Source organism: Chelonoidis abingdonii, chromosome 5 (assembly GCF_003597395.2).
Source record: "Chelonoidis abingdonii isolate Lonesome George chromosome 5, CheloAbing_2.0, whole genome shotgun sequence".
NCBI classification, from domain to species: Eukaryota; Metazoa; Chordata; order Testudines; family Testudinidae; genus Chelonoidis; species Chelonoidis abingdonii.
Genome location: NC_133773.1, coordinates 21,180,721 through 21,204,622, shown reverse-complemented (window position 1 = coordinate 21,204,622; position 23,902 = coordinate 21,180,721). Strand labels below are relative to the sequence as shown.

Here is a 23,902-nt window from a genome sequence, read left to right as displayed (position 1 = left end):
ATTTATTTCTAATCTCCATTTTCACAGGTTTCTCTGCCAGAATGAGATTTCTATTTCTCTCCTGCAGAGAGAAATTCTGAGCAGGGCCGTTGCTGTACCAGTCCCTGTAAGGACTGAACAAGCAGCTATTGAAGTATTGGACTACTAGAAATGGAAACTATGTTGCTTCTCATTATTGGAAGAACTTCCTTAAAATATATTTTTTCTAAACCTGATAGATGGTAAAGAAATAGTTTCTTATGTTATTCCTATTACGGACAACAAGCAAATAGATCACAAGCACCTGCAAGGAATCCCTCCTCCTTCCCCCCTATCCGCCCCCCAAGTCATCAGCACTGCATAGTTCACCTTTCAGGAAGCAGGTTTCCTGCTGTACCAGGGTGAATTCCACCGAAGTTCCAATGAGTTCTTCTTTTAAAATGTCAACCCTTTGCTGTTGGACATGTGGAACGTTAATTACGGCTAGAAGGGTGTACTTTGTAATTATTTTATAGGTATCGGGATCAAAGGTGCTCTACGTAAATGTATGATTTAATGATATCTTCTTTTGTTTTCCAAAGCTGGATGAGAGTGATAGAAGCACCACTGGAGAGGTAAACCTCCTGCTTATTGTTAACATTCTGTATTTCACTTCTTAGCTTTAAAATGGACGCAAAACTACTTACAATCCTGAGTCTGAATTTACTGATATTGACAATGCTTTGTATTTTCCACTGTGGCGTAAGAATCACCCAAGGTTTCCATCACAGTTTCCTCCACAAGCACCTCCATTTCCTCCACAACCATTTCCCCCATTTCAACTGCCTCCTCAGGTAATGTAATCATTAGAGGTGGATGAAGGGGAAAAGACTTGCTTACTTCAGAGAGGAAAAAAATCTCTAATTACAGAATATCAGAGCACTCTTTGATTGACAGGTTACCATCAAGGTATTTTTTCAATATGTTTATTCTTATTTTTCAAGCTTTTGGAAGTTTGTGGAGAAATCTAACTCTACAACAACCCAAGCCCAAACCTAATCTGGATCCCAGTACCTTCTCTCTGACCCATCTCTGTCTTAAATAGGAGGCAAAATAATTACCATTACAGTTATACGCTACTATGACATTATCTCAGGATCACGATAAAATGGAGCTCACACAGCAGTGGTGAAAATTACTTTTTGAGTTGGAACAAGGGTGCATCCTGTTTATTATCCACAGTTATTACTAAACAACATCAGAGGCCTTTAAAATAATTTCCATTGGCGTGTCAGTTTCTTTTTGCAGTGCCCAAGATAATTCTAGGAGGTCCTTTTGTTAGTCCTATACGTGGTAACAGAAAGTAACTTCACATTGTTATACTGAAATTTTAAATCACATATTTACATTTTAAATGAAAGAAAACACTACCAACATGAGCTGTGAAACTCTTGAAAGGTAAGGTACTGGGGGAGAGTCTGATCTCATATGCATCTCTGTAAATCCAGTATTACTCTGGATTTAGCCTGGTGAAACTGAGGCCATGCCTACATTACGCAGCTTTTAGCAACACGTCTGTGCCACTACAGCCGTGCTGCTAAAAGCCACGTAGCATAGCCGGTATTTGTGGGCAGGAGAGCTCTCCTGCCAACAGAAAACATCCAATCCCAAAGAGATAAGTTAGCATTGTCAGCAGGAGGATGTTCCTGACAACAAAACACTGTTCACACTGGAGCTTGTCATTGACAAAACTTGTGTCTTTCTGGGGTGGGGGGAAAGAGGGGTTTACATCTCTAAATGACAAAAGTTGTGTCTTTCACATGCCAGTGCAGACAAAGCCTGAGAGACATACACCACAGTAGTTTCTGATTTTGAAAAGCTTGAAAGCTTATGTCCAAATAAATGGGTTAGTCTCTAAGGTGCCACAAAAGACTCCTTGTTGTTTTTGCTGATACAGACTAACACAGCTACCTCTCTGAAACCTGCAATAATTATAACACTCATACCACTAGATGGCACTGCAGCTTCAAACAAGTCAACACTTTGTCAAGCTCTGGGGATCTTACATGTGGGTTAAATCCCCCTTCTCTCCATCGTCCCATTGCCTGGTCCAAGCACAGATCCTCTGGACTACTAGAGAATCTAGCTGATAGACACACATGTAACTCAAATGAGAAACAAGGACTCTACTTCTGTGGACGCACAAGCACATGCCTAATTTTAACCATGTAAGCACTCCATTGACTTCATTAGGACTACACCTAGGAATAAAGCTGGGTACATGTTTAAGTGATTGGAGGATTGGACTCTGACTATGGCCATGTCTATATTAGGAAAAATGTGTGATGCTAACACATTAAAATTCTAGCATACACAAGGCAGTTGTAGTTCTAAATGTGTATTAGCAGCTCAAGGTAATTCCTAGGGAGAGAATCTCGAATTTACCTCAACTACCTAACAGGAGTTAAAACCACATGTTAATTTACATTTGTTAACTAACATGTTCACAATACCCATGCTTTTCCCAGTGAGGCCAAGGTCCAAATGGGATAAAATAATGAACACATTAGACTGTTCACACACAGTATCTGGGAGCTGGGCTCCAGTTCAAGTCTGAACCTCTACACCTCAATTTCACACACAGCCCCTTAGCCTGAGCCCTGTGAACCCGAGTCAGCTGGCATGGGCCAGCTGGAGGTTTTTAATTGCAGCATAGGCATCAACAAAGTGTTGTAGAAAGCATTAAGTAATGAATCCTTGGTACCCAGATAAGAGACTAATATTATTCACTGCTTACAGATAGGGAAAAATTAGGCAATAAAGTTAAGTGACTTGCCCAAGGCCATAGGGCAAGTCAGTATCAGAACTCAGATTAGCAATCAGGAGGTCTTGGCTTGCAGTCCTGCACTTAATCAAATGTCTACATGATAGTCTATTTTTAAGTCCTCTTTATTCCAAAGAGACTTTATTTCAGATTGAATCTGACAATTTCCCTTTAAACCAAATAAGTGATTGTTACTCGACATTCAGTGGGGGAAAATCCATATTTTTGTATTTATAACTGTTATTGCTGTACAATTAAACAGCAAACATAGGTTGCACTTTGACTGGTTTTGTGGAGGATCATTTCTAGTGTTATTAAAATTAGTAAAGTAAGAAATATCTACAAAAGTTCTCACACTTCTGTTGCAAAGAAAGCTTACGGAGGAGATTTTAAATGTTTCAGCCCCTTGCTGCCCTGTGGCGAAATTGACCCCATTAGGGTGTGGAAACTTCATGGTGCTCTTCTTCCATTGCCCTGCACTGGGCCATCATTTACACCACTGCAAAGTGATTGTTAAATCCTGTGATTCTGATCTGGCAGGATTTTATACCCACTTTGCTCTGGTGTTTGGGATTGCACCAGGTGCAGAACAGAGAACTGGGGCCTCATGAATTTCAACTTACACAGTTTCTTAGATCAGATGGGATGGTGAGGTCAAAAACAGACAGACACACAAAGTAGATGAGGGGTTCCACCTCCCAAAACCTGCATATTTTGGTTGATTTCCCAGAGGACATTTTTCGTGGGGGCTGAGGAGCAGGAAGTAGCATTAGTAGGGCAAGGAGCCCCACAAGCACTTTTGCAACACTAATCTCTTGTGGGGGTCCCTTCAGTTTAGTGGAGGCATTTTAGTTATGTTGGATCCATTCCCCAGATAGTCTTAATCCACTACTGCATGGAAGTAGTGCTCCCCCCTTCCAGGGGACCTGCAGTCCACTGTCCAGCCACTTCCTCAGTGGTGAGTTGGGGGGTCCCAACCCAGGGACCCTGTAGATGGCTGCTGCTGCTTGAGGCTCTCCCTCCGACTCCTCTGTAGATCTCCCTGGGCCACTTCCCCACAGCCCCAGCGCCCTCTTTACCTTTGCCTCAGGGCCTCAGCCTATGGAGCCCTGCAGCCCACCAGGAGCTGCCTTTAGCTCCCCAGGTTTCTGCCTGCAGCACTGCTCTGTCCCAGGTGCAGCCTTCAGCCTGCAAGGGAGCCAGTCCTCCTCAAGCTCCACAGAGAGACTGAAGCTGCTCTGCTCCCCAGACCCTTTTATATGGGCAAGCCCAGCTTTAATTGGCTGCCTCCTGCACAGCCTCCCTAGGGCTCTATTAACCCATTATGGGCCAGTGTGTGGCAGCTGCCCCAGCACATACCCCCAAACTGCAAGCCTCAGGGAGGTACAGAGCAATGCTGGAAGGAGCTGTGCTTTGCAATGGAGGAGCTGATCACGGCGCTGCAGGTGCCAGACGGTGGCTGGTGGGAAGAGTAGAAGGAAGACAGGCTGTGCGGCTAGTTCCCAGCGAGCTACAGGCAGCTACTGGAGGTAGAGGACTGGTTGGACAAGATGACTAGAGGGTGCAAGGTGCCATGTGGGGAGGGGCACAGGTGACTAGGGCCACAAGGGAATGCAGAGTTAGGGGAGAAGGAACATAAGAATCCACTTGAGCTTTGGCCCCCTCACTTCTAAAAATACGTACTATTTAATGTATTTAATGATAAAGAACAGTAGAAGCAGCTGTTAATTCTCATCTGAGATTCTAATTCAGTTTTCTCATTCTGCAGATGACTGGGAATTGAACGATGTCCTCCATGGAACTTATCTACTTCTAATCAGTCAGCACGGTTATTTTTGTTTGTTTGAATGTATATTATTCTCTCACAGATCTTTGTTACTGGTGCACTGAAAATTTTGGAGATAAACAACAGTACATCTATACATGCCTCTAACATTCATCTGTGTTCGTTGTCCAACCCCTTAATGGTAGATTGTTCTACTCATCCAAACCATATGTTCCATGTCATTTTATGCTTTAATAAAGACTGAGCATTGACTGAACATTTTCTTTTCTGACTTCAAGTTTGCTTAAAGGACCTGCTTTTAAAGATGAGCCAAACTTACATCTACTCAATAAGAAATGTACACCTAGGTCTATTTATAAGCAATTTTTATCTGAAAGCTTAAATGACAGCCACAATTTGTGCCTTCCTCATTTTTGTTTTTTAAATCAAAACATTTTCACTTCCTGATTGTCCTTGATTTTCTATTAACATAAATGTGGCATGACTACTTTCCAGAGGAAATGAAATTAAATAAGGACACTGCATTCAGTACTGGGCACCAAACAATCAGAAAGGTGGCAATAGGACACAATCCACAGAAGCTGGAGATGGAAAAGACCTTTTACGACATCCAAACCATTTCCCTACCCATACAGAATTGTTCCCTACTGTACTGGTAGTAAAGTTCAGATGATAATAAAGAACTAGATTATGACGAAATACTCAAAGAGCTAATTATAGGGAGTGTGGAGATAAACAAGGAAACAAAGAATGTGAAGTGACACAGGATACCAATCTTTGAAGGATGTACATACCAAGGAGGGAGAAGATTGTACAAGGAAATAACATCATAAGATGTACCACATGCTTAAATAATGCTGTCAGTCTCAGATAATTCTAGTGGGATAAAGCACTGGACAGTAGCCACACTCTCAGTCACATATGCTGGCTCCTCCTGACCCGTAGAGTCCAAAAACCATGTGGTAACCACAGAAAAACTTCAGCAGAAAGAGTACTTCCTTCTTATTCCCCAGATCTTCTCCCTGCATGCAAGTGGCCCAATCAGAGAGTTTAACCTGAACACAAAACAAAAGTATTTGAATATTATAGTACAGGATTTGCAACATCCTGAAAACAGAGGTTTCTAATAAAATTGCAGGCTTACTTAACTATAGGCACACAACTTCTACAGTTAGACCAACTTTATGCAAGTGAATTGGAGGGTGGGAGAGCAAGTGGGAGGAGACACTTTAAAATAAATCTCTAACTACAGGCAACTACTCTCAAATACGGAAAAATGAAAGTACTAGCTTTTTGCCTATATATTGAAACAAATTAGTAGTTCTGTTTTTGTAATGACATTTAAATGATACATGAGGAGACTATCCATAAAAACAAACCAGAAAATTGTTTGTACACAAAACCCCTAGTATTAGTCTTTCCTCTGTCCCTTCCCCCTCCTGGAAATTTAAATCTTTCATACACAATACAGAATGAAAAAGCCACATATTTAATCTGATTTTAACTCAGTGATGCTTGATTAAACATAAATTCAATGACAATGTGACTATGAAATTTTAATAAAAACAGCTTTCATGGACCAGAACAAGAATTAATACTTCTTCAATATACAGATCTAAACTTTTACAATATTCAGTAACAAATATTTCTTTTGAGTCTTAACAGTCAAACATATGCACAGTTGCATAACAATTTCCAATTGCAGTTTATCCAACAAACATATAGATGTCATGTAATTGGGTTTTCAGTTTTAAGTCCTTTCTTTTTTAATATAGCCACAACATGACACAATTTGGCTAAATTAGTTTTACACTTTCCCATAAGCTACTTTCCATAAGAGCCTTTTTCTCATTTCCTGCTCTTGCAACAAATGTACCACTATTTCCTCTTCATCACCAATAATAATGATTTAAAAAGAGAGAGACAGTCCACATCCTCTATCTTGGGACTGGTAAAAAGATACAGTGTAAAGTACTGTATTGTCTTTCAAATCAGTTGATCAACATGAAGGTCCATTCTTAGTTGTGATGGTATCAAAGTTAATGGGACCCTATTCCAAAATATTAATCCTGTGTAATGGCAGAAGCAACTAAGGTTATAAAAAACAAACAAACAAAAACAGAGCAGTGCTTAAAAATCTGTAAACAATACAGTTTGTAAGGGATATACATTATTTCTTCTCATATTTTAGACTGCAACTATTCAATTAGTCATTTTGCAGACTGGAGTGAACAGGTAGGCAAACTTCACAAACCTCCACAAGTGTCACAAATTAACTGCATTCCTAAATACTATATATGTGCTTTCCTCTGGCTCCCAGTCCCTTACAACCAATGATAATTGAGAGATGAGAGTAACTCCTAATGAACACTGAATTATACTATCAGCTCCTTAAGCTTTTTACAACACATAACTACTCATCCCTTCCATGTTTTTGTAGCACAGTGAAGACTGGACAACCACACTTCGCAATTGGCAGGATTTTGTTTTAAGAAAGAGTGACCATTAAGCAAATGGCTTTCAAAAGACCAGTCATATTAAGAGACATTGGGAATCTTAAGAAATAGCAGCTTAAACTGTTTGTATGAAGTTAAAGGTGAAGAGTCTTTGACAGACACACACATAGCAGGTGATGGTAAAAGCTTGTAGGTGTTCCAGTCTATCATGGATTTGGAGAAACTCAATTGCCTTTAATAATACGTACCCATTTTCCTGGGAAGGAGCCAACAATATCATAGCAAGACTGGGTCCAGGGCAACAAAGTAGGAGCAAGGCTAGGAACAAGCAGACACAGGAGCTATTGCAGCCAAGTGCAAATGCTTTGACCAGACTCTTCCCACTAAGGAGGCAGTGTAGCCAATCAGGCAGCCTATGACAGGCTGTGATCATTAGGTTGTCCAGAGACTGGCTCTGCTCCAGGCCCTGACTCCTGACAGGAGAGCATTGAAAAAATGAGCCTTAAATCATTATCTGACTTGCCTCAATTGACCTCTTGAGGTGAACATGTTTGCCGTATCATCCTCAGATATTATCAGTGAAGTTGAGACAGTAATGAACTGCACGAGAATATAGTAAGCAATGGAATTTTCTATTCATATTGACAATATCCTCCTGCCCATACAATCTGTTGGGGGGGTGGAAAGGAGGGGGGCAAGAAATCCACACAAAAGCCTCAACCACCAAACACAGTCAACAACTCTGATAATAAACATTGTGCTGGCATGGACAGCAGCTACACTTTGATACAGTTTGAAGTTTCAGCATTGTTTGATTTTGAAGAGCTTATTTGCAGTTATGTAGCAGACAGTCACAGAAAAGACAAGCGCTATATTAAAGAGGTGCACCTCCTCTAAAATAAGCAAAAAAAGTTATTCTAACTATTCAACACAACAGCCATAAAATGCTGAATTCACTTTTGGGTGTCACATTATTTTAGAATTTGAAGACAGTGTAAAGCAAGGTCTGTAAGGAAAGGTAAAGAGCTCGACTTATCAAATATAAAGAGGCAGAGTGGGAGGAGACCTACCAACTCTTCATGTGTTGCAGACTATTACTAGAGTAAGTGGACAGAACTAAGGTAGACTTAAGCTAAAGCAAGGACAACTCAAGCTAAACACTGGAAGAACATCATACATAAGAACAGCTAAACATCAGAACACACTACTACAGTGGGGGAGAGGGATGCAAGTATTCTTCTTATCAAAAGTGGAGTTTGCCGAGTGAATTTATGGCGGCAGCACCAGCAGCAAAGTTCAGTCCCCTCAAACTACCATCAGGTCTAGTCAGAGGGCAGTCGTCAGTGATATGTGACATTGTCTGTCTTTGGCCACAGCTGCACATTGGATCCTTTGGTTGGCCCCTGACGTGAAGGCGGGCTGCATATTTACCTTGGCCCATTTGAAATTGGTTCAGAAGGACACATGAGCAAGTGTGGCAAATTGAGGCTCGGTACACACATGGTCGGGTCAGTTATAAGAGAATGATTACTGACATCAGCTGCAGACCATTCTTCAAACCACATCGACATCACAGAGAAATATGGACAGAACAAGTGGGCCCACAACAGATGCCTTGACAACAAACTTACTGTTGGGTGGTCAAAGAGGTCTGTGTATATTAGCAGGCTCAGGTTTGCCCTGATCTTCTCAACCATTCGGGCTATAGCATCCTCACAATGGATGTGTGGAGGAGTGATGCTGCGTAACACGGGGAACCATGGTACTGGGCTGGTCAAAATGTCTCAGTTATGATGTTCATGGTTGAATGTAGTCGTGTGTCCTATCAGCAGACCACATTCAACGTCCTTTCTAGAGCTGAATCTCAGTTACTTGCAAGCAGATATTCTTGATATAATTCCGCTCCCCAATGTCAGAGCCATCAGGCTGTCCCTGACAGTAATGCAACTCAACATTGAGAGAGTGTCAGAAACCAAATGCAGCATTATCAGGGTTGGCATTATTAGAGATATTCAATTAGTCAATCGATCAGGGATGGTCTATGGAGTATCTAAAAAAGAAAACAAAGATCAGCTCTACCACAGTGCAAGGGGAAAGATGAGATGACTCAGAGAAAAAGTTGCCTGAAGAGTAACCCAAGAGTAAAATTCAGCCCACGAAGTCCTAAAATATAGCCCAGAAAGCCATTTTCATGCAGGAACAGCAGGAAGATACAAGCAGATCAGCTGCAGGTTCTTAAGTTGCTGGCAAATTCAACCAAACATTTGTCTCTCTTATCAAGAAAGGAACAAGCATAAGCAAATATTCTGGTTATGTGCACTTATAAATGTCTCTTAGAATAAAATACATGCATACTGGATCCTACCCTTGGCTTCCTGGCAAATTAGCAGTTTGACCCTTTGTGTCATAATATTTGGGAAACCTTGTATTAGAGGTTCCTCCCAACTCAAATTCATTCTTGGATTTGTTCATGAGTGAATAACACAACAATTCAGTCTAGCAAAATACTCATGATACTCCACATCCGGAGTACTCATTTCTCAGACAAGACTTTTATTTGGCCAGTGGTTTCCTAAAGTGAAAGTCAATTCATTTAGTTTCTGGTTTATTATATGACTTTCAAATCACAATTAATAAATCATCACTTCGCTCATCACACTAAACCTCATGCCTATCTGAAAGGTTTCTCTTCCTGATAGAGATCAGCAAATGCACACAAAGCTAAATTCCAAGCCTACAAATCAGTATAAAAAAATCAAGACAATTTAGATTGGCATAGAATTAGATTTCCATAGAATCTGAATGGAAATCACTAAGGAGAAGGCAATGGAGAACGATAGCAACGTTTGTTTTTAGTCTGAGTTCATCACAGTTTGGATACTAGAGTTATGTGAAGAGTAAGTCTTATAGATGGTTTAGGCCATGCCTAACTGCAGTCATAAAATATTCTAGCTATTTAACTGGAGCATTTCTATAAGTTTTCTGCCCCTCATGTCTGATGTATTTACCATTATGTTCCACATATAGCATGGATTTCTTACCAAAAGGCAATTAGTGTACTAATTTATTCTTAGTACTAAAGACTAACAAAACTGAAGATACAAAAGATGGTCTCTCTCTAAATAAAGTAACATGTTCTTTTGCTTTTTATACTTACGTCAGTTTTCAGTTTATATTTGGATTCCAGAAGCATCATTTATGGCGGCCAGGAACAGGATCTTCATTCCAGTGTGCTCCCCGTTTCTCAGCTACAAGTTTGATGAAGTCACCATGATTCGCATATAGCTTGAGTTTCTCACTGATGTCAACCCATTTCACTTTCCCAGCATCATCTCCTGCTTCCAGAAACAAGTTATCCATTGTCTCACCTGATTGCCAAACAAAAGATTTAAGACAGTATTTTATCTTCTTTTCTGCCCTCTCACTATCCTATTTGCTCCATTACGCTCTGCTGCAGGAGGTCTGTTCATGCCAGTTTCACTCCAACTACTGCCACAAAAATACCAGTCAGGTTTTTAAACAGCAGCTAGGACATTAAGCACATTCTTCCTCTGTGTTACAATTATCTCTCACACTTACATGCATAACCGACATTATACTGTCTAGCTGGAAACAGAATAGATAGCCTAAACCCTTGTGGCACCATTATTGTAGTTTCACAAGTGCCATGCCCAGCTAGTAAAATTAATGCGATTACATGCCCTGTCTTCCAGCTAAATAAGTTTTAGGTTCAATTGATCTCTGCTCTCCTCTGTCCCTACTGCTCCAGTTTTTCACACCCTTTATATAGCTGATGGTTGGAAACTTTCCATCACACGTGTCATTCACCAGAAGGTAAACCAGATTCTGATACTACTATTTCAGTAGAGTACCTGAAAATACCAATGGCCTAATCCCACGCTATAATGAAGAGTGAAGACAACAATAATTGGGTGTCTTTATAGGGCTTCACCAAAAAACAATGCCTCTAAAGAAGCAACAAGTCCTTTGCATTCTCTAGTTACTGGAACAGTTCTGAAAAATTTAAATCCCTCTTCTCAAGTTTCATGATGGGACAGAAGATTAAACCAAATTTAAAGAGATACCGTAGCAAGAACGAGGCTTAGCTAAATGTTTGGTCTCTATCAAATAAGTTATACTAAATATATAAATTTTTAAAATTAAGTTAAATTTTCATTACTCTTCCAATATGTTTGGATTGAAATAGATATCTTCCCAAAGCACCTATTTTTCTTAACACAATTTAGCCAACTAACCTTTGTGAATATTTATTGGAAGAGGCTGAGCTAGAGAAGAAAGACTACTGTGTGCCATGGGTGAACCCCTCTAGGAGGAAAAAAAACCTCACCCACTGACTTTTGTTGCGTAGATTAACACCTAATTTTCACACTTGACAATAGTTGAGTAACCTGTAGCACCCTTCTGTCATCTTCCCCCTAGTTTGTAATAGCATATTCAAGGGAGCAACTGCTAAAAGGTAAAAATGTAGATACCCACCAGGTTCGTCATGGTAGTTCACAGCTTCTGTCTCTATCCAGGCATTGTCTGTATTACGAGGATCATCAACATATCCCTTATACACCTAAGCAGAAGACAGACAGCCTAAGCTGAGGACCACAACATTATATGAGATGAGGCAGAATCTTAAAAGGCCTCACCACTGGTTAAGGAATGACTGGAAATTGTACTAGTTTACAATGCTCTGGAGGAGTACATGATCTGCTCCCCCAAATGAGTCAGCACATTCAAAAGCTTTTCCTGTTAAATTTGCAAGCAACTATCTTTGTGCTTTTTCCCATGCTGCCCCTCAGACATGGGAGGAGCTCCTTATAACATTTAAAGCCACTTCATTGTTTTACTTCAAAACCCTCCTTAAAACACTCCTTTCCCATAATGCTGACAAAAAAATCTTGACAGTTACACAGCTGGTGTGCTGAGACCAGATAAATAGGGCTCTATCCAGTTCTCTCTCATGCTATGATTCTACACCCAAACGTGCACCTGACCGTTACCAAAGCAAAGTTCCCTGCTGGAAACCACATATTAAAGTTCAGAAATTCTCAGTTGTAAGGATATTTCCAAGACAGGAAGGACACAAGTAGAATCCACTCCCACAGTACAGCATAGTGGCGCCATGGAAGAAACCATTCTGCTACTGTTTTTCTTCAGTCCCCTATAAATTCTATTGATGTTTGAGTATGTTTTTTAATAGCATACAAGATCATCATAGAAGGGAAAAGGTTTACCACAAAATGTTCCTGGTTGAAGAGTCTGTTCATTTGCTTCTCCATCTCTTCCTTCTCTGCTCTGGATTTCTGTAAGGAGTTTAAGGCCTCCTCACTAAATTCTCGTTTCAGTGTGGCACTAATCTTCTCTCCTGGATCTACCATACCCTAAACAAAAACAAAAAACACAACACCCAACTCCTCTTAGACCCTGTCTGCTCTCATTATTCCATCTGCTCTCTAGTCTATATGTTCTACTGCTGTGTTAGACTGTAAAACATTCAAGGAGCTATAATGCACTTGTAAAGAGTTATGGACACCAACAGTAATCAACAACAACAACAGAAGTGTGACATCTGTAAATAACTGAAACCAAAAAGAATAGTCCTAGTTAGATGCAAATACTGTCTCGTACCATGGCAATAAAAAGAAAACATAAGTTTAATGGCTTTTTGGTAAAACAATATTTTAGGTTTTCCTTGATGCTTTCTAAAGTGCCCTCACGTGCCTCACAAGAGGAAGTCATTCAGAGGATTTGCACACTAGCCGTCAAATCAATATCAATTACATTTTCATAGTCTTACTAGACAGTAATTGTAACATCTGCTTCATGCTTTGGTTCTTACCCCTGGGATGGCCCATTCCCCACAGTCTTTCCTCTTGATTGCCACAAACTGTAAAATGTTCTTGCCAGAGATTGGGTGAGTTATTTTATTGCCACTGCTATCTCTCTTCCACCTGCAGGGAATGACAAACAAGGAAAATTATCTTTCATTCTTTGGAATTAATCAAGGTCATCAAGTGAATGAGACTGTTTCTGCCCCTGCATTATTTGCTCTTGAGGTTGGAAGGTGTGGTGTAGTGAATGAGGCCGAGGACTGTAAAGCAGAACAGATCATCTTGTAATAAGGCAGCTGAAAGCTGCCCTAGAGATTGGATTAAATCCATGCCTTTTCCAGAGTTCCTAGGAGATGCTGGGCAAGTCACTTAAAACTTTCCACACAAATTGTGCATTCCTTATTTTCCACTTGCCCACTTTTAGTTACCTGAGGCAAGAGTGCTTAGTGCTCACAACTGCAGCTGAAGTCAATGGGAACTGTGGTTGCTCAGACATTCTAGAATTAAGAAAGTATGGTCTGGAGCAATGAGTAGAGGCTTGGGAGCTAGCTACTGCTCATCGGGGAGTTCTAATCCTGGCTCTTCCACCGATTCACTGCGCTTCCTGAAAAGTTTCCATGTCCTTATTTTATAGTTTCCTCATCTGTGAAATAGGGATAAAAATGCTCTCTTATCTCCATGTGCAGGTCAATGTTTCTGAAGTATTCAGATATTAGGGTTATACTATGGTGATGAGCAGCATAAAAAGCCCGTGAAGAAAGCAATAATTTTGTACTTAGAGCCGGGTTTAGATGGTATGCAATAAATAAGCTACAGGGCCACATACTGTATCATGACCATAAAAAGAAATATTGATCTGTTGCCTCATTTCCTGAGCACTACTCATTCTGTAAATTGGATGAGGCAATGGTGCGACGGAAAAAAAATGGTATATGATCATTTTCTTAAAGACTATCACAATGTATATGCCCAAGGAGGACAAATTAAGGTTGCACAGACAACCATAATTCTGACATCTAACTTTTGAGTGCTTGACTTTGCCACCTAACAATCTTTAGTGTGTTTTTGTATGCAAAATTATATATATTAAATTTGAATGCAACAGTATCATAAAATGGCTATGTATTTTGACCTGAATAGGGGAGAGGACCTCCTCAGATAAGGCATTAAAATCAGACAGCATCTCAAACAGTACAGTGGCAATGATACACATTTCACGATGAATTTCAGTTATTACCGGTTGTGAATTTCAAACCTACAATCTTTAAAAAAGGATAACTAGTAATTTTACACAGAGCACTGGAAAGGCCCGTTGGCATGATGATGATGATGATAATGCAAGGTATTCTGCAACACCATTGTGCTTTCAGATGTTTTTACCATATGTCATCTTGTTAATACTTTCCTACAATGGTTTACCAGCTGCATTATTCTTTTTTTTTTTTTTTTAAAAACCCAGCTTCCCCAGTTTAAGTGATTGTTTGTCCTGACTGATGACTTCCCATTCACCTCTCCAAAGATGAAAATAATTTGCCTAATATTTTATTAAACTAATTGCACATAGGTAACATCCATGTAATAGATAAATGTATCAAAATTTTTCATATACAGGTACCTGACATGTACACATGAATGCAAGTTCTACATTTTTCCATTCTGCTGGCATATCATCCTCTGATCCTGTCTCCCTTACCTAGTTATTATAGGATCTGCAGCATGGTTTGGTCCCCAGCGCCCTAATAATCCTCGACCCACCAATCCCGTCCTGCCAGACGGATTTCTGAAAGAAAAAGTGGTATATATGAAATCCCCCATACATACAAATACTCTGGGAAGCCAGCTTCAGTCAAATAATAAGGAACTACAGAAGAAGGAAAGAGGAAGGTAACAATGTATATTTGGTCAACTTCTTAGTGTTGACATGTACCTCATTCCCTCTCTCTCAAGGTATGGACAGAAAATATTAAACATTTCAGTGAGATCAAGCTCCATTACATTTCCTAAATTTGACAATATGATACAAAAGTAAAAACACAAAACTTTGTTTTGTAAACTCCTATAATACTGTATTTTAAAATATGGCTAGAGATCCTGGAACTTTGGAGGGACATTCTTTGGTTTGTTCTTTTACCTTGGGATCTAAATAACCAAATGCAAGAAAAAATGAAATGGTGTCAAAGAATAAAAGTAGTCTCACCTCCAGACCATGACTACAACTCACCTGAGGGTTCTAAATTGTTCCTACTCCAACATAAAAGGTGAGGAGGACGGAGCACGTAGCTGCACCATCCCAGGAGCAGTCTAGGGAAGGAATTGTGACTGGTTTGCTAGAGCAGTTCTACATGCCAGGGTATGGGGGTAAAGGTCTCAACCCCATTTTGCTTGGGGAGTTGGGGGCGGGGAAGAAGGGGAAGAGTAGCAGTCCTTCACAGTCTTCTCTAGCCTCACACATGGGCTGGGTATGTGGGTAGTCCATACAGAAGAGTAAGGAGACACTGTATACTAGCAGGTGGGGGAAGGTCACAATCTTGCCCTCAGCTTGCTAGTCAGCTTTCCAATTTCACCTCTGATGTGTGAAACACAAGAATGGAGATCTGTTATAAATACTAATCTATAGAGAATGAACAGTTTAAATATAGTGTGCTAGATCCACCCCTGCTGCAGAGAGGTACAAACTGTACCTTCCTGTGTCAATGAGAACTGCCGCATCCAGACAGAGAGGTGGTGTTTCCTTAGAAGTTGTGCCAGCAGAAGCTAAAGCAGATGTAACATATCCTACAGCACATTCTCGCACACCCAACACATCCCATCTTGGGAGCAGTGTTAGCTACAAGCCCACCACTACATTGCTCCTTTACAGTCCTCTTCTAAGCAAACCTTCTGGTGTGGGACTTTGCACCAGTGAAGTCAGCATAGACAATGTGCTATTCTGGTCTAATATGTAACACATGCTAAATCAGATACAAAAAACGTTAAAAACACACCTTCTCAAATGACATTTGTGAGGAGTTCCCCCCAGGGTGCTACCTGGAACTGGGGTACCACTGAGCCCTCTGACCCACCAGCTTGGGCTCCCTCACACACTGTGATGTTGCGACAAGCTGCAGACACGCTCCCGGTCCCACACTTCCACCAGCATACACCCTAGACACACACCCAGCTGGTTACACGCAGGCTCTCTGCCTAGCCACTGCACGAAACAACAACAATAGACAGGCTACAGCCAAGGTAACTCTCAGCTCTCCAGGCACGTACCCCCTCTGGAGTATAAACCCAAAATTATATCGCCTCGCGCTGCACAGGGAACTGTGCAGCGTAAGCTCATAGAGTTCGCCCCACCTCCCCTCAATGTGGAGAGGAATATGCAACAGCTTTGCCCCTTGGGCTACAATTTCCCATGTGCTTCACTCCAACTCACTGGTTTAGATAAAGCAAAAACAAGTTCATTAACTGAAGCCAGATTTTAAGTGATTATAAGTCATAGCAAACAGATCAAAGCAAATTACCTAGTAAATAAACAAAAACACGAAAGAAGTCTAAGATACTAGAAAATTAGGACATGAATTGGAAAATTCTCACCCTGGCTGATGATACAAGCAGGCTGCAGATTCTTAAGGGACAAGCTGCACTTGCCTTACAGCTTGGAATCCCCAGGTCTTTCATATACAGGCTAGAAATTCCTTTAGCCTGGGTCCAGCACTTCCCTCAGTCTAGTCTTTGTTCCTCAAGGGTTTCCAGGAGTCTTCTTGTGTGGGGAGTGAAGAACCCCAGATGATGTCACTCTCTGCCTTATATAGCTTTAGCTATGGCAGGAGCCCTTTGTTTCAAAACTTGGTTCCCAGACCGGTTTGTGGAAAAATATCGACATCTCAAGATGGAATCCAGAATTATGTGGCTTGGGTCACATGTCCTTGTAGAGTCATGGCAGCCGTTATTTACAGGCTGTCTGGAGTGTTCTCAAGAAGGCTCACCAGGTGGGAGATAAGCTTCTTCTAAGGCATATTGTTTTCCCTAATGGCTCATAGCTGGTTGGGAAGGGCCTATTCAGGGCAATCTAGATTGAAAGCACCTTGTCTAGTGGGCATTACACAAGTGTAACTACATTTGAAATACTGGTCAGTCAATATTCATAACTTCAACTACAACAAAAATACATGCATACAAATAGGTTAATCACATTCAGCAAATCATAACTTTTCAATGACATCTCACATGACTTATCTTGTACAAAATGCACCATAATTATGTCATAATCACAATAATATTACTATGACAAATATGGGGTGCACTGTCACAATATTGTCATAGAAGATTAAGAAACAAGAATACCTACCTGGGCCTCCCATTTTCAACCTCATACAAGCCACTCAGACTCCTCCTCTCCACTTGTCCATCTTTCTCATTGAATTTGGGAGAAAAGTTTTTGGCACTGTTTTAGGGAAGAGTTTTATAGAGTAAGTTACTAAACAGCTGTTAATTACAAAGGTTGTAATGCCATCCAAAAGATCTGCAACACCAAATGTCTCAGGGATAGCACTTGGTTCACCAAAATGTCTAAAACTGAATTGCAGCCTTGTTTTTCTCAGCTTTTCTCCTGCTCCCACTAAAATGTCAGTATTTGCAAATCGCAGAATCTCTTGATACTTCTAAAAGGTGATATATGGATTTGACATTTTAAGTTTCTAAAATATCCACTTTTTGGGATGATAATTTCCATTACTGACTCTGGCCCAAAAGTGTGTGTTTGTTTTAAAGTTTGAACAAAATCCCTTTGTCCACTTTTGAATTTGGAAAACATTTATTTTTCCCCATTTTATACATTTTTAACCAATTTTTTTTTTGAGCCAGGTCTACAGGACAAAAAAAAGCCAAGTTTTGAAACTTGACACAGATACAATCCCTGAGGAGACCTTTGATTGGCTGTGATTTATCAACGTTATGAGCATATGAAAAATACATACTAAATACTTTTCCAATTAAACTACTGACTTTCGGTAGGAGTTTGCATTTAATTCTTATGAGTGCCTTTGAAAATCACCCCAGGAGTCTATCGAGGGGCATGCACAGACAGACATCTAGAATGTGCATATTTCAAAAGGTTTTTTTAATCAAATATTCATAACCTTACAACCACTGACCCAATTTTCTTCAAACATGTCTTGCTTCGAAGATTGCACTGACACCTAACATCTGGATCAGCACTTTTAAGAATTATGAACATTTAGAGGGAAAATATACCCCAGTGCTATGGCTACTTCGCACTAGCACAATATAGTCATTTCTACCTTAAGTCTTTCAAGGGCCCTTGATATAGATGCTATGCAAATAATAAGTAATAAATGTGATCAAATATTAATACAAAGTCAGGAAACATGAAAATTAAGATTGAAGCACTAACTTTATTTTGCCCCTTTGTGCACGTGTTTGCATACAGTTTAAATATAGGATCAGAAGGTTTCTTAGACACATACATATCTAGTGTTTTAAAATATGTAGATTGCATTCTTTAAGAAATGGTATCTGATTACATTGGACCGGATTGGTATACACATGTACAAGCAAGCAGAGTTAAAGCTGGGCACTCAACCTTAACTTCTGCATTTCTTGAATCCAAGTGGTCAGTTCTAGAATTCTAACATTGTATTATTACTCTGTGTTTGCATTTCATATACCAATACAAATAAATGGAAATGTATATATTATTAAACACTTTCTCTACCTCCATATAGCTGCTTGAGCAGCATTCTAGCCGTGATGTCAATAATGTCTGAAAGGACAGTGTAACAAGACTGAGATTGTCCTCATCTTTATCCCATGCAGAAGGGAAGCTCTTTCATCATGTTACTAACCCCTTTCATTGCCATAGAAATGGGCACGTGTTACAGAACTAGCTTCATTTGAATATCCGTCTGCGCCTGGTATACTCATTCATTCTAGAAGAAAATTACTACCTATTTCATAGTCATAGGTGCAGAGCAGTAGAAAATGTGTGGACGGTTTATGGAGCCTAGCCAAATTATACAGTACTCTAGCCAGCTTCATTAGGTCCTTCACTTTTACAAGTACCAGGTGCACATGTAATTTTTGGGAAGATATTAAATGCAGAAGTAGATTAAACTTCTCTCTGTCAGATGTATTCAAAACAAATTCCTTCCTTTCTCTACACTGGGTAGCAGAACCATATTCATCTAGAAGAACCCCCAATTTCTTTTGGCCAGACACTGCTTACCTGATCTGTGGATCTGCCCACGTGGGTCCAGCCAAGACAGAAGCTGCAGTGTATTCCACAGGCTTGTAATCCTCCCACTCAACTAGCCAGCTCACTTTATCAGTAGGTACTTTGCTGCGCTCAACCTTTGACCCTGGATATGGGGACGTGTGGGCTTTGTTGTGGACATTTTCATTTGGACTGTAACAGCTCAGCATGCTGACAGGGTAAAAATTAAACCAATGAACTGGAACTGAGCTATTGAGGGGGGAAAAAGAGTAAGTGTTACACTCTTGAAAAAATATTAATGAAGATATTTAATTCCAAGTTTTACAACTCCAGATTGTAAAGAGAAAAAAGAAAAAAAAAAAGACATGGTGTTAAAATTTTTAAATAAGTAGTAACAAATTAAGCCTAAAAATATATACCCAGTCCCATCTGCCCTGTGATTTATCTGTAGTTGAGTAAACCAGAGAAATTTCTTCCTCTGATCTATCTACTCACAGGCTCTGAATATTGGATACCTTTTCAGCCCTAGCCAAGCAAGGCACTTTTACTAATACCAAAGAACCTCAAAAAATCAGATGGTATGAGCAAAATTGCAGCATAATTCTTCAATAGATTATAACAATTCATCATACGCCCAAAAATACTTTTTGAATAAGGAAGTGGTGACATTCCAAAATTACAGCATAGTTCAGCTCATCAGAATTACATTCTAGTATTACATAAGTATTAAGAACACACACACCAGGAATTGTCACATTGGATTTTTACATTTTTATAAATAAAATAAAAAGAATCAAATGAATAAATAGGCAATAATATTGCCCCATTCCTCAACCAGACTCACAACCTTTCCATCTGAGATCTCTTTCCCTAGCTATATTTCCCATTATTTGGTAAAATTAATTCCTCTCTTCAAGAATGAAAAAATTAATACAAAAGACTTATGACTTTCAGTAAAATTACATAAGCCCAAAACCGTAAACATATGCAAGTGAGGAACTAGTCTCCAATGGTAACTACTTGTGACAAACTTACATATTTGCATACATGTTTGCAGGATTAAAATCCATTTGCTGCTTTTTGGAATTTTATGTACTATGTACCATACTAAGGGCCAAATTCACTCACTGGATATGCACATGCAACTCACATATTTGCAACTCTGAGTTCAACAGATCTGATAGCGGAATTTTGATTTAATATCTGAAATACACTTTTGATGGAATGGCAGTGTAACAGGGGTAAATAACTAAATAACAGGGGTAAATAAGCTCTGATGATGCCAAACATACATAACTTTACATGAATAGTCCCATGAGAAACTTCAGTGGGACTACTCATATATGCAAAGTTAAGCACTCACATACATATTTGCAGGATCAAGGCCTTAGACCTCAACCTTGCTTTATCATTTATGAGAAGTAGCAGGGTTATGTCACTGCTGTGTTATAATTTAAATACCTGTAGGCCAGCTCTCTGAATGGATGGAGGAGGCGGTGGGGGAGTCGGCAGCTAGAGTACCTGACAGCAACAGCAGACAGAGTTACAGTGAGAGACACCACAGTAACAGTCCGGGCCAGACACCACCTTGCCATCACATGCAGGATGCTCACAGGAAACTATGCCTCCCCAGAACACAGTGCCCAACAGCCATGCAGTGACCTGGACTGTCAGGAGATGAAGTAGGAAACATTTGATTGCAGGATGTGTTGTCTTGTCTGCCCCACTCCCTACAAGAAATAGCCATATTAATTTATTCTGTAACTTAAATTGAATTCCTTGGGGGGTGGGAGTGGGGTAATCCTAAATGCAGAAACAGTAAACCAGATTGTACCCGTAGATTTTCCAGTTTTGCAGAAGTGCAACTCTACTGATTTCAGTGAAGTCACACTAGACTTAAACAAATGGTCCAACTATTTTAAAATTACATTTTAAATCTTGTATTTAAACAAACAGAATTGTGCTAACAAACTATCAAGTGGCTGCTCATCATTTAATGATCAAGTGCCTTATTTTATTCCTTTCCACCGCTAAATCTCCTTGAAAACACACGCAGAACATTTAATTGAAGACTAAGCTTTAATTATTGTTTTATCTAATTGGAATGAGTTACATGTCCTAATACTGCAATGATTTACACATGTGCTTAAAATTTAATCATGCATTACTTACATGAAAAAAGTATATGCATGAAGTATTTGCAAGATCAGGGTGATAGCACTGTGTGCCCTGTCATTGCTGGCTAAAACTTGGAAAGAACTGCCTTGGACCTTGGGTAATAATTTATTTCTGTGCAAAGTGGGCATAAAATATGACTATTCTGATCTGCTAATATTTTACACATACTATGTATGTATATACACGACTATGCAAGGTCCAAGACAGTGGAGAATCAGGTCCAAGGGTCCGTCTGTACTTCACCAATGTGACTGAGGTTTTATTTTAGCTAAAGGGGCACATATTTTTACAGGTGAAGGACCACAGTTCTAGTCCCTGCTGTGCAGGTCTGTTAGGATTATCCAGTAATCACTTTTATAGTAGTGCCTTAATTGCAAAGTGGCTCCTGACTGGTGTTTCCACTACCCTGCAAAACCATAATATTAATAGATGGGACACTAGAAAGAAAACCTGTTGTTTTTGAGTTGCAGATCATTAAGAATTAACATGAACAGGGCCACTACACACAAGCTTTATAGTTAAGGTTAAAACTAGGATTCCATTTTGAACACTAGGTTAATGCCCATTATAAGTATCCAAAGGAAAAGTGGTGGGGATTTTTTGGTTGTTTGTTTTTTTAAGATTACTTCAGGGTACAAGCTAGAAGTTTTTGGTAGGTTTCAAAACACCTCAAGCTGCCGTTAAGGATGTCTTTTTTTTTTTAAATTAAAGAAAGAAGGCAGAGTTTAAGTTGTTTTTTTTGGCACAGGTAAACTATCACATTGTGTATGTTTATCTGAGAGCCCGTATGACCTGCAAGTGTTTCCTTTAAATTGCTTATTTTGAAAGTCTTAGCAACTTCACAGTCACCCAGGAACCTGGCAGCTGTCACTATTTGGTAACCTTGTGTGGCCGCTTGGAATCCAGACGCAGCGGGGACACAACTCGCATGCTCTTGCTCTAAAAGAGCAGGACCCCATTCCTAGAGCTAGACTCCCTGCCACCAATTCAGAAGCCATCCATCAAAGAGCAGTGGCGCCAGCCAATTCCTTACAAGCCACTGGGGGCAAGGAGGGGAGCGTCATAGAACCCCACAGGCTGACACACGCAAGAGCCTCTAGAGGCCAGGACTCGCTCGGGTTTACACCTAGCCTGTGCCATTATGGAGTCTGCCCCCACGGGACTGCCTCGCAGTAACACCTAGGGCGGAGCGCCCGGTAACACACCCGCCCCTGACCGCCAGTGACTGGGAGCCCACCGCGGCCCCGCTACATTGCTCCCGCGGCCACGGGCCCAGCCTGCTCGACACAGACCCGGGAACGTGTGGGGCTGCTGCTGCTAGTCCCCGGGGCCGCCGGCACGAGGTGCCCAGCCCCGCCGCAAGGCCCAGCACGCGCTGCCGCCTCCCCCAGGGGGTAGGCGCAGGCCAGGAAGCGAAGGCGGGGATCACCTCGCAACCCGGCTGACTCCCCCTGCTCTCCCGCCCCCAAGCGGCCTCCGTCCGGGCCGGGAGGGCCTCTTACCACCTGGCTAGGCTGGCTGACTCCTTCCGTCCCGCCCCCAGATTCAGAGGTGGGACACGGTACTAGCCTGGAACATCCCCTTGCGCTGAAATTCCACTAGCGATAGGGCAATGCCCGCGTCAATCAAGCCTCATTCTGGCAGCTGATTGGGCCACACCAGCTGCCATGGCCACGAGAAAGGCGTCGCTCACCTGCTTCGCTCTGGCTGGAGAACAGCCCCACATCCGGAAGCGGGCCGGTAAAAGTCAACTGCATTGCTCCTGTCCTTCGCGCTTCCCGTAGCGCTTCTTCCCGGCGCTCACGTCAGTACCTATCGCGCGAGCCGCTGTGACGTGGTGACGGCGCTTGACTCCTCCCAGTCCCATCACCAGAGTAGCGAACGCCCCTTCCTATTGGCTGAGCTCTGCGCAGCGGTAGGGAGCTGCCCACGCATTCCCGGCTTTTCAGGGCCGGCCTGCTGGAGTCTCGCAATAGATATCCGTCCGCGAACTCTCTGACTCCGTTCTAGGCTGGACGTGTGCCGCCGAGATTGAGAGAAAAATAGTCACCCGTTGTGCGTGATCCACCCTGTGCAGACACTTGTGGGGGTGCCGGAAGTGGTGTGCAGCAGGGGTAGCGCGCACCCATCTCTGCCATGGGGCACGTGTGGGGTCTCGGCCGGGGCAGCTCAGCAATGGGGTTGCCAACCTTTTAATCACAGAAAAATTGAACACCCCCCTGCCCCCACTCACTCCATCCCCCACCCTCGGAGGCGGGTGAGGGCTCTGCTGGGGGCGCAGGCTCCAGGTGGGGCCGGAGATGAGGGGTTTCAGGTGCAAGGGCTCTGGGCTGGAGTAGGGGGTTGGGGTGGGGGGAGGGTGACTGCCTGGGGTGCAGACTCTAGGGTGGGGCAAAGGAGGGGGTTCCAGGCTGGGTCAGGGGGTTCAGGTGAAAGAGCCAGGTGGGGGTGAGGTCTCGGGGGTGGGGCTGGGGATGAGGGGTTTGGGGTGAAGGAGGGAGTTTGGGGCAGGGAGTTCAGGTGAGGGATCCAGGTGGGGGTGTGGGCTCAGGTGGGGCCCTGGATGAGGGTTTTGGGGTGAAGGAGGGGGCTCAGGGCTGGCATAGTGTGTTGGGAGGGGTGCAAGGTACAGGAGGGATT

The 23,902-nt window shown here is 41.6% G+C and overlaps 1 protein-coding gene across 12 annotated transcripts; it reads right to left on the bottom strand.

Moving 5' to 3' along the window:
- Window positions 1–23,099, bottom strand: NUDT9 (nudix hydrolase 9). Of its 12 annotated transcripts, none has more exons than XR_012655928.1 (11): window positions 22,956–23,098; window positions 20,546–20,814; window positions 19,097–19,333; window positions 17,201–17,296; window positions 14,561–14,647; window positions 12,876–12,987; window positions 12,271–12,417; window positions 11,522–11,606; window positions 10,182–10,392; window positions 8,656–9,074; window positions 4,917–7,915 (listed from the first exon to the last, which is right to left on the bottom strand). XR_012655928.1 is itself a non-coding variant. In XM_075066140.1 (10 exons), the coding sequence occupies exons 2-9, from the start codon at window positions 20,677–20,679 to the stop codon at window positions 10,217–10,219; spliced, it is 1,074 nt and encodes a 357-aa protein (XP_074922241.1). In that variant the 5' UTR covers window positions 20,680–20,814; window positions 22,956–23,098; the 3' UTR covers window positions 1–104; window positions 10,182–10,216. The 12 variants fall into 12 exon arrangements, 10 of the variants coding, with proteins under 10 accessions (XP_074922241.1, XP_074922242.1, XP_074922236.1 ...); XR_012655929.1 differs by having other exon boundaries at window positions 4,917–5,623; XM_075066140.1 differs by lacking the exons at window positions 4,917–7,915; window positions 8,656–9,074 and adding an exon at window positions 1–104.
- Between the last annotated feature and the right edge of the window lie 803 nt (window positions 23,100–23,902).

Coding starts and splice junctions, on each gene's coding strand:
- NUDT9 (XM_075066140.1), bottom strand. CDS start 20,679: ATGGCAAGGTGGTGTCTGGCCCGGACTGTTACTGTGGTGTCTCTCACT. Junction 12,988..14,560: donor GCAGATCCTATAATAACTAG/GTAAGGGAGACA, acceptor CATTCCCTGCAG/GTGGAAGAGAGATAGCAGTG. Junction 11,607..12,270: donor TCAACCAGGAACATTTTGTG/GTAAACCTTTTC, acceptor TCTTCTGCTTAG/GTGTATAAGGGATATGTTGA.